We start from the raw sequence: 9,885 nt of genomic DNA, 5'->3' as shown, positions 1-9,885 counted from the left end.
GCATTTGCCTTAGACAGTGATTTCTGACGATAAAATTCTTTGATAGGTAACAATTTACCAGAACATAGATTTGCAGAAGATTCATGCATAATCTTTATCAATAGTGATTGATGTAAGTGATTTAATGCTAATCATATGGGCAGGAAGGTATCCTTAGCATTCAAATAGAAGACAATGTTTCTAGCATAGCAAAGGCAAAAGTGAGTTCTTTGTGAGCAGGGGTCAAGAGCCTGTTTACTGGAGAAGCATAAGAAAAACAGGATTCTCAGGAAATGCAATGGCTGCTTCCATAATCACAAAAGAAGAAGTTCCTATAATAAGTTCCTCCACAAGGTGCAGAAATCTTTTCTCACATTCTTCAAATTTGGACGAGTTGCTACAGGATGAATTGTGTGATACTGAGTAAAGTTTGAAAAGTGATTAAAGACCTTACTGCATTTTTTACATTGGGAAGGTTTTCATCTAGTATGAATTCTGTGACGTCAAGTAAGGTGTAAAGGTCACATAAAGATCTAGTCATATTCTCACATTTGTAGAGTTTAATCTAGTATGAATTCTGTGATGTTTAATAAGGTGAGTGTTGGATAAATGCCTTCGCACGTTACTCACATTGCTAACGTTTCTCTCCAGAATGGATTCTTTTATGTCCAATAAAGTGTGCGTGCTTCGTAAAGACCTTGCCACATTCTGGACATTGGTAGGGTTTCTCACCAGTATGGGTTCTGTGATGTTCGGTAAGAGGTGAGAGTTGGTGAAAGGCCATCCGAAATTTTTTATGCATGTAAGGGCTTTCCCCCACATGAATCCTCTTCTGACCACCAGCACTGGAGGACGGGTTAAGTATTTCCCCACATGCGTCATATTTAGAGTGATTCTCTCCTAAATGTGTACTCTTACGTGTAATGAGGTTGGCGCTTTGATCAGAGACCTCCCCACATGGATGCCATTCACCACCGTAGTCTGGAATAGGAGTCCCCAGGTGTGCTTGAGGCCCCTCACTGTCCCCATCCTTGATCCGGTCTCTCATTAAGTGTCCATCCTCAAGGGCACCACCTTTATATTCATTCACTGACACTCTATCAGGTTCATTTGGAAATTCAGCTGAAAGGTAAAAATGAAAGTAAAGGCATTCCACTTGCTACTCTCTGATGCTTAGAGTTAGAATTTGTCATACACAAAACAAATCAGAAAAAGTCAACTTCCGGAAAAAGGAATCATTACTTTTTTTTTTTTCTTAAAATACTTACCGTTTTTAATGTTTATTTATTTTTTGAGAGATGGAGAGAGAGCGTGAGAGAGGAAGGGACAGAAAGAGAGAGAAACACCGAATCTGAGGCAGGCTCCACTCTCTGAGCTGTCCTCACAGAACCTGATGGGGGACATGAACCCACAAACGATGAGATCATGACCTAAGGTAAAGTCTGACACTTGACTGACTGAGCCACCCAGGAGCCCCAAATCATGAGTTTTTCTACATCACTAGGATTGTGTGTAAATGTAATCCCCATATTTTTAAATAATGGCATTGTTGGCATATTTCACAACTTTGATGTTGTTTGTATGTTTAGAAATGAAAGGCTTTGGGGTGCGTGGGTGGCTCAGCGAGGGTTGCGTGTCTGACTCTCGGTTTCAGCTCAGGTCGTCAAATCATCGCTTGTAAGCTCCAGCCCACATCCTCATCCTCGCCTGCACTGACAGTGTGGGGCCTGCCTGGAATTGTCTCTTCTCTGCCCCTCCTCCCCTCTCTCTCTCCATCTCTCAAAGTAAATGGGAAAAAGAAAACCTCAAAAGGAATGAACGTTTCTGCTTGCTTGATTCTGAAAATTGAGTTATACCCTTAAATTCTGTGTAATAATGTCTTTTAAGTGCTAAATACTTAGGGGCTTTTATTACAGATTTCCGGGGTTGATATTGATGAATATACGTTGCAATTTTCCTCTGCATGAAACCCAGCTAATAAATCAAAATAGGCCCTCTTTCATGGTTACACACTGAGAGTTTAGTCTTAGAGCTACAGAGGTGGGTAGGTGGCTCAGTAGGTGAAGCGTCGGACTTGGGCTCAGGTCGCGATCTCAGAGTCTAGGAGTTGGAGCCTTGGGGAGGACTCTGTGCTGACAGCTCAGAGCCAGGAGCCTGCTTCAAATTTGGTGTGTCCCTCTCTTTCAGCCCTCAATGCCTGCTCTCTCTTTCAAAAATAAACATTACGAATGATACTTAAAAGTTTTTGATACAATGAATCGTAATGTAATCTCATATACAACTACTCAGAACGTGAAAACGTATGACAAAGTCACAGGAACTTCCTATTATATATGACAAAATTATAAAATGACTCAATGATTAAGAAAAAAATGAATAGAGATTTTATTATAGGCAGCAAGTTTTGAATTCTAAATGTTCTATATCCCTTGTGACATTAATTCATGTAGAAATTCTAGGAAAATAAGAGATTAAGTTATTTTATGATTGAGGAATGGAACACATAGAGTGGAAATTTTGTATTTTAGTTAATACCGTAAAAAATGAACCTTTCTTACTTTTTGTAAGTTTACTTTAATTAATTTTGAGAGAGAGACCAGTAGGGGAGAGGAGCAGAGAGAGAGGGAGACAGGATTCCAAGGTTGCTCTGTGCTGTCATCACTGAGGCCTGTGCAGGACTCAGACTCACTGACTGTGAGATCATGATGTCAGCTGAAGTCAGATCCTTCAGCAACTGATCCACACATGCACCGCAAAAACGGAACTTTTGAAGTGAAATAAAGGGTTAGATTTTCTCATTTTAGGGAGGTGATTTATCAACTGATGAAACTGGTGGGTCTTAATTTTGTATGATTAGGATTACAGCCTCCATGGGGTGCCTGGCCGGCTTCAGCTCGGGTTATGATCTCACTGTTGTGGGTCTGAGCCCTGCATCGGGCTCTGTGAAGACAGCTAGCTCAGAGCCTGGAGCTTGCTTCAGATTCTGTGTCTCCCTCTCTCTCTGACCCGCCCCTGCTCGCGCTATCTCTCTCTGTCTCTCCAAAAAAAATAAAAGACATAAAAAAAGGGGATTACAGCCTCCATATATTGAAAGCATTAAGCAGAATTTAGATGGTCTCTGTCCCCAGTGTTCCTGGGATTTCTGCACCAAATCCCAATATGCCTTCCACTACCCTGACAGACTTCTCACTCAAGGCAAACACTCAGAAATGAACGACTATAGACTTCCTCAGAAACACAGAGAATACCCCATGCCTTCAAAGCAATGGAGAGCCAATGAGATTATGGAGGCCCTCACTGCCGACATGAAGGACCTTTATGTGGAACTGAAGGAGAATCCTTAGAGACTTGTGAGAGTGTGATGTCTTGGAAAGCAGATGTGCCTCTGTGAAACATACTGACATAAAACTAGGTTTTACAAACTGATTGCCATTCCACAATGGCTGCTCAAATCACATTGCACAGCCTTTCTTCATCCTTCACATTTGGACCTCAGCTCTGTCATCTACCTCATTCATTCCCACTTACCTGGGTATGAGGCTACTGTCTCCTTTCTCCTCACATCCCATAGCTCCCTCTTTTGTTCCAAAAAGGTGATCAGGTCTGGCTTTGACACAACAAGACCTGTTTGTTAGGATAAAAGAATAGAGTATTGCTATAAATTCTACCTTTCAACCCAGTATTGGACTCAGTAGAGAAAAGTGGACATTCTGGAATTCTGGAAAATCATGTCCAAATGCTGTTGCCCAACAACCCCTTTGGAACACACAGAATGGATTACCAAGTCTCACATCCTGATCTCCACTTCTGAGTCTTACCACTACCACCATGAATAGAAATTCATATTGAAGACGGAAATATCCTTTTATGCCACTCACTACTTAGAAATGCCATCCATCTCTGAAATGATGATGTGACTCTAACGAAGGGAAATCTCACCTGAAAAGATACATCATGAAGACTTTTCTCTACATCTGCCAACCCCTCCTTCTTTCTTTACTGTAGGGATTTGAATCCCGGGCATGCGAGAGAAAGCTTCTAGGAGACAGTCTCCCCAGGAAGGAACAACACCCTTGAGTGGCGCTTGGGAAATCTAGAGGGAGTTAGCCTCACCCAAGAAGACGAGGTGTCCGTAGGTCTCCAACATCACATCTCTGTAGAGTTCCCGCTGACTGTGGTTAAGGCATCCCCACTCCTCCTGAGAGAATTCGACGGCCACATCCCTGAAGGACAGCAGTCCCTGCAACAAACACAACAGTTACCAGGTGGACACAGCAGGAGGTCATAATGGTACCGAAGATGCATGAGGGAGATCATGTCACCAGCTGGACCCCGTGACCCGATCTGCACTGCTTACCTGCATGTGCCCAAGAACTCAGTCCCTCATTTTACTTAGCCTCTTATTTACACCTTCCTTTTACTGCAGGACAAACACCCATGAGCTTAGTGTGCTGTTGTGGAAATACATAAGGTGATGACTACCCTGAGGAAGAGCTGACGTAGCTCAATTTGGGCTTAGCCCCTGAGTCACATCTATGCAGATGAACATCAGCAGAAAGCATGGAGTGAACACAGTTACTTTTCAAAAATGTTTATTTCCTGAAAGAGAGAGCATGAGTATGGGTGGTGCATAAAGAAGAATTCCAGCAGGGCTGAACACTCAGGCTCCATGCTCAGGAAGGAGCTTGACTTGTGGCTTGATCTCAAGACTGTGAGATCCTCACTTGAGCCTAAATCAAGAGATGGAACCTTCAGGGACGGAGCCACCCAGGAGCTCCCTTCGAACTCATTTTAAGACTTAGATCACGCCCCAAGGAGGAGCACAACTGCCATTTACTATGTAACAGACAGAAAATGTATAGAACTGTGTTCTTAAGGCTCAAGTGCAATTGTATCCCCAGCCTCCCCTTTCTAAATATCCACCCTAACCCTAAATACATGGAGGGGCAGGCAGCGTCGAGGCGGCAGCGTCGGTGGCTGGGCCCCTGGGCCCCCCCCCCGCCTCCACGTCCCACGAGTAGCGCTGCATGGAGCAGCAGCTGTTGGGGCCCAGTAAGCAAAAATAACCCTCAAATAATATTTGGCCTCCTGGGCCGCACATGTGGCTTCTATTCATCCTGTCTGTGATTTTCTCATTGCTTTGTAAAGAGATATAGACTTTTAGGCTTTGAATTAACTTGGTTTGGTCAGTGGCGCCAGTCCTCCCCTTACTTTTCTTTCTAGCTCTTTGTCTGCTTTTGGGAGTAAACCGCAAACCTCTGCCAAAAGATTTGCCTATTAAAGGATAAGCATCTTGCCCATGCATAACTGATCAGGGGTCTTAAGAAATGTACATATCCTCACAGAATTCTTCAGGCTCATCTTCTGCTTGGAGCCAGACTACTATTAGGGAATCCCTCTCTCGCAATGACTTAATAATTCCTGATATTTACACCTGTCCTGTTAAACATGACCCTTTCTGGAGCATGTCTTCACTTCATAGACCATGAACTATGTAACCATTAAAGAAATGATGTAATCATATAGTATATAAGACCCTGGCCATCTAACTAAAACGTGGCTTTTCCTTCATGCCCGTTGTCTGTCTTCTTTCTTATAGATATCGCACCGACACCAACCCCCTACCTGGGACCTTTCGACTGGGGTGCGTGGTCTGGTCCCCCGCATTCAGAGTGGCGCCTGAACAGGGACACGAGTAGAAGGCAAATCAAAGGTAAGGTAAGTGAAATATTCTCCGAAAAAGGGAAGGTATGTGGAATATTCTCTGAAATAGTTCCACAGGTTTCGGGTTGGTTAGGGTCTCACCCAGGGTGCTGCAGACCCCTCTATGACTAGATAGAGAAAAGGGGGTGAGTAACGGGAAAAGATTGCCCGGGCAAGTGTTTTTCTAAATGTCTCAATCTTGTTTGTAAAACAAGTGGGAGGGAATGTATTAGACTCTGTGTGTGTGTGTGAGTGAATGTGTGGCTCGGTTTGGCTTGCCTACCAGGTTCGAGTTTGTGGCTGCAAGGGTGGGCACTCATAAGGTCCCAAGAAAGCCTACTGAGTCCCAGTGGGCCTGGTCTGTGATACTGTGGTGAAAAGCATATGGTCTATGACGGCATCAGAAGAGTTTCCGGACGTACGTCACAACGTAAGTCCGCTACGGCTAAGTATCACCTAAGCTCCTTTGGGATACGGCCAGACAGGCATCTGATTGGTCTCTTCATTAGAGGCAGCTCCCTACCCTTTGTTTGTCTTTTCGTCACTTTATCATAAGAAATAAGGGATGGGCAATACAGCTTCTAGAGAGTCTGTTATACTTGTTTTGGGTTGCTGCAAACCCCCCCACTCTAGAGGTAGGCAGAGTTAGAGAGATGGGTAGGTCAGAACATGAGAAGCTTTGGGCCATAAAGAGTCTAAAGAAAGAGAACTCCTTATTGATATGAAGAATGTAAATTAAGTTTTGAGCCATATAGAGTCTAAAGAGGACTCTGTATAGATATAATACAATGTATGCTTTCAAAAAAAAAAAGGGGGGGTCAAGACATCGCCTCAGCAAGTTGCAGTTTTTACATATTGTAAAAGAGCAAAAGGCACTCCCAAGGACATCTAGGTTTTGGGAGCCGGGGAGACACTCTTGTTTTTACTTCCACCCTGAAAATAGCACCAGTAATCTGTAAGGGTCACCTGTCTGAACCTCCGGAGGTAAGCTAGTTTATCATCTAAATTTTAAATGCACCATGGAATTCCAGGATCCCCCTCCCCACCGAAGTGGACAGCCAGTTGAATCCTGCCACCATCCAAAGATGCCCCTACTTGGCTATTGGCCCACCTGAGCTCAAACCCAGAACTTTTGCACCCATAAAACACCTTGCTCTCCCATACCAGGCGCAACTTCCCTGACTCCCCACTCCAGAGTCACAGAACCTCACCCGGGAATGGCAGACTCCAATAAAGGCCTTCTTGGCCCCATAACTTGGTCTCTCTCTTTCCTCTCGCCTCTGCCTCCATCTATCAAACCTTACACTATTTAGGATGTGCTTTGTAATTTCCTAAGGTTTTAACAAATTTCCCAGTATGCAAATGGTAGAGAAGTCTTTTGACCAATTAGGCCCTTTTATTCAGGATTGTTTTTTCGCTATCCCTCTACACCCTGATGATTGTAAACATTTTGCCTTTAGCCTGCCATCTCCAAAATTTAAAAAGGCCCTTTCAGAGATTTCAGTGGAAAGTCCTTCCCCAAGGGCTAAAAAATTCTACTTTGTGTCAAAAATATGTCGACAGAGCTTTGAGTGAGACTAAAGATAAATATCCAAAAATCTATTTGATTCATTATATGGATGATATTCTTTTCGTACATCAGGACAAAGCTCATCTTCATGTTTTTTTTAACACATAAAACCATCATGTTTTATTAATTAAGATATATTAGGTTTACACAGACTAATTTATGCATTTCACATCCACCCAACTCAACAAGTCATTATATGAAATACAATCGTTAAAACAACCATCCATGTGTTGACATAATGTTGTGGGAATCGTCTTTCCATAAATTTGAGACTTGGGGTAATTCTTGAGAAATGTGGATGTACAATTGTATGCCATTCATGGGAGGAGGTAGCTATCCTCTTCCTGAATCTGTGATGATGTCTTCACTGCAGCTATATCAAGTCATATACCCTACTGCCATGATGAAGATCTATCAGGACATCACTGGACTGCTACTTCCTTTTCCTTTAACACCATATTGTAGAGCATTTTATTCCTGATATTGAGAAGGTTTTTCATGTTAATAAATGGAGAAGAATGGTGTCCGAACACCTATTTCATCATAACTTGCATGAATGTTATAACCACCAACAGTATCTCCATTTAGATTTTCTTCCTGTGTTGAACATCATATTGTCCTTTCCCTTCCGTGGAAATTAGACATGCCTGAGTCCTGCCTAATGAAGAAGGGCATCTGTTATCTTAGTTGCAACAACAATCAGCCAATAATATCACACACCCACTGGGAATAAATGAATAATTGGCTGTAATCTGAGAGAAGAAATACATTTATATTTGCTCATCACAAATTCCAAGTGGGGTCAAAGTAAAGGAAAAAACAAAGCAAGCACATATTGAAATTAATTATATGTATGCAAAAACCCATCCACTAAAGCTTTTGAATCAGAATAGCACATATGTTTTCTAAATGTTTAACTTTCTATTACTCTCCACAAGTATTTTGCTGTACTGTCTGAATAGAGCGACTGATATATTACTTTCTACGTGATTTCTGTAACATTATTGACATTTGATATTCATTTGAATACTTTTGTGAATGTATCTTTCCAGGTAACTTCTTATGTGTACTCTCTGGTGTTTGCAAAAGTGTAATTTAAAATGATGGTCTTTCCTCATTCATTACATTTTTAGGGTTTGCATCAAGAGTGCGTTTTGTGATATTCCGCAAGGATTGATTCTACGGAAAGGGGAGGCCACGTTCTTTCCATGTCACAGTTTTGCTCCTATCTAATATTTGGAGTTTCAGCAAGTTGTGACTTGCACGGCGAGCTTGTCCAGTTCTTTGCATTTGTATGGCTACTCTCCAATAAGTGTGCTCTCATGTCCATTAAGGGCTGAGGGCCACTTATAGGCACTGACATTCTTTGTACATCTTTTAGATTTCTCTCTTCCTTGAATTCTGAGATGTCCAGTGAGGCTTGAGTGCAGGCTAAAGGCCTTGCCACATTCCTTACATTTGTAAGGCTTTTCTACAGTATGGATTCTCAGATGTTGATTAAGTTTTGAGTGCAGGCTAAAGGCCTTGCCACATTCCTTACATTTGTAAGGCGTTTCTACACTATGGATTCTCAGATGTTGATTAAGTTTTGAGTGCAGGCTAAAGACCTTGCCACATTCCTTACATTTGTAAGGCTTCTCTCCAGTATGGATACTGAGATGTTGATTGAAGCTCCAGTGATGGCTAAAGGTCTTGCCACATTCCTTACAATTGTAAGGTTTCACGCCAGTATGGATTCTGAGATGTTGATTAAGGTTTGAGTGCTGACTAAAGGCTTTGCCATATTCTTTTTTTTGTTTTAATTTCAATATTTTATTGTCAAGTTGTTTTCCATACAACACCCAGTGCTCTTCCCCTTAAGTGCCCTCCACCATCACCACCACCTCTTTTCCCCCCCTCCCCCTTCCCCTTCAACTCTCAATTCATTTCCAGCATTCAATACTCTCTCAAGTTTTGCATCCCTCTCTCTCCCCAACTCTCTGTCCCTCCTCCGCTCCCCCTGGTTCTCCATTAGGTCTCTCCTGTTTTCCTGTTAGACCTATGAGTGCAAACATATGGTTTCTGTCCTCCTCTGCCTGGCTTACTTCGCTAAGCATGACACCCTCAAGGTCCATGCACGTTCCTACGAAGGGTCATATGTCATTCCCTCTCATCGCCATGTAGTACTCCATCGTGAATATATACCACATCTTCTTGATCCATTCGTCAGGTGATGGACATTTAGGCTCCTTCCATGTTTTGGCTATTGTTGACATTGCTGCTATGAACATCGGGGTACATGTGCTCCTATGCTCAGCATTTCTGTCTCTCTTGGGTAAATCCCCAGCAATGCTATTGCTGGGTCATAAGGGAGTACTATCGATAGTTTTTTGAGGAACCTCCACACTGTTCTCCAGAGCGGCTGCACCAGTTTACATTGGCACCAACAGTGTAGGACGGTGCCCATCTATCCACACCCTCGCCAGCACCTATAGTCTCTTGCTTTGTTCATTTTAGCCACTCTGACTGGCGTGAGGTGGTATCTCAGTGTGGTTTTGATTTGTGTTTCCCTGATGTTGAGTGATGTTGAGCATCGTTTTATGTGTCTGTAGGCCATCTGGATGTCCTCTTTGGAGAAGTGTCTTTTCATGTCT

General features: G+C 42.7%; 1 protein-coding gene and 1 long non-coding RNA gene across 2 annotated transcripts in view; both read right to left on the bottom strand.

The window, feature by feature from the left end:
- Positions 1–524: 524 nt before the first annotated feature.
- Positions 525–3,544, bottom strand: LOC115284618 (zinc finger protein 22-like). Its single transcript, XM_029931161.1, has 2 exons — positions 3,508–3,544; positions 525–1,101 (listed from the first exon to the last, which is right to left on the bottom strand). Exon 2 carries the CDS (start codon positions 1,025–1,027, stop codon positions 614–616), a length of 414 nt encoding a protein of 137 aa, XP_029787021.1. The 5' UTR covers positions 1,028–1,101; positions 3,508–3,544; the 3' UTR covers positions 525–613.
- A 17-nt stretch (positions 3,545–3,561) lies between these two features.
- LOC115284617 overlaps positions 3,562–9,885 on the bottom strand; it is a 13,565-nt gene continuing 7,241 nt past the window's right edge. Inside the window, exons 2-3 of the long non-coding RNA XR_003905289.1 lie at positions 4,093–4,219; positions 3,562–3,603 (exon numbers count right to left, since the gene is read on the bottom strand). This is a non-coding gene — a long non-coding RNA (uncharacterized LOC115284617). The remainder of the gene's footprint in view (positions 3,604–4,092; positions 4,220–9,885) is intronic.

Source organism: Suricata suricatta, unplaced genomic scaffold, assembly GCF_006229205.1.
Source record: "Suricata suricatta isolate VVHF042 unplaced genomic scaffold, meerkat_22Aug2017_6uvM2_HiC HiC_scaffold_123, whole genome shotgun sequence".
NCBI classification, from domain to species: domain Eukaryota; kingdom Metazoa; phylum Chordata; class Mammalia; order Carnivora; family Herpestidae; genus Suricata; species Suricata suricatta.
Note: the sequence above shows the minus strand (reverse complement) of the source record. Positions and strands in the feature narration are given on the sequence as shown.

Bases quoted from the DNA above. Each gene is read 5' to 3' on its own strand.
- LOC115284618 (XM_029931161.1), bottom strand. From the start codon at position 1,027: ATGAGAGACCGGATCAAGGATGGGGACAGTGAGGGGCCTCAAGCACAC.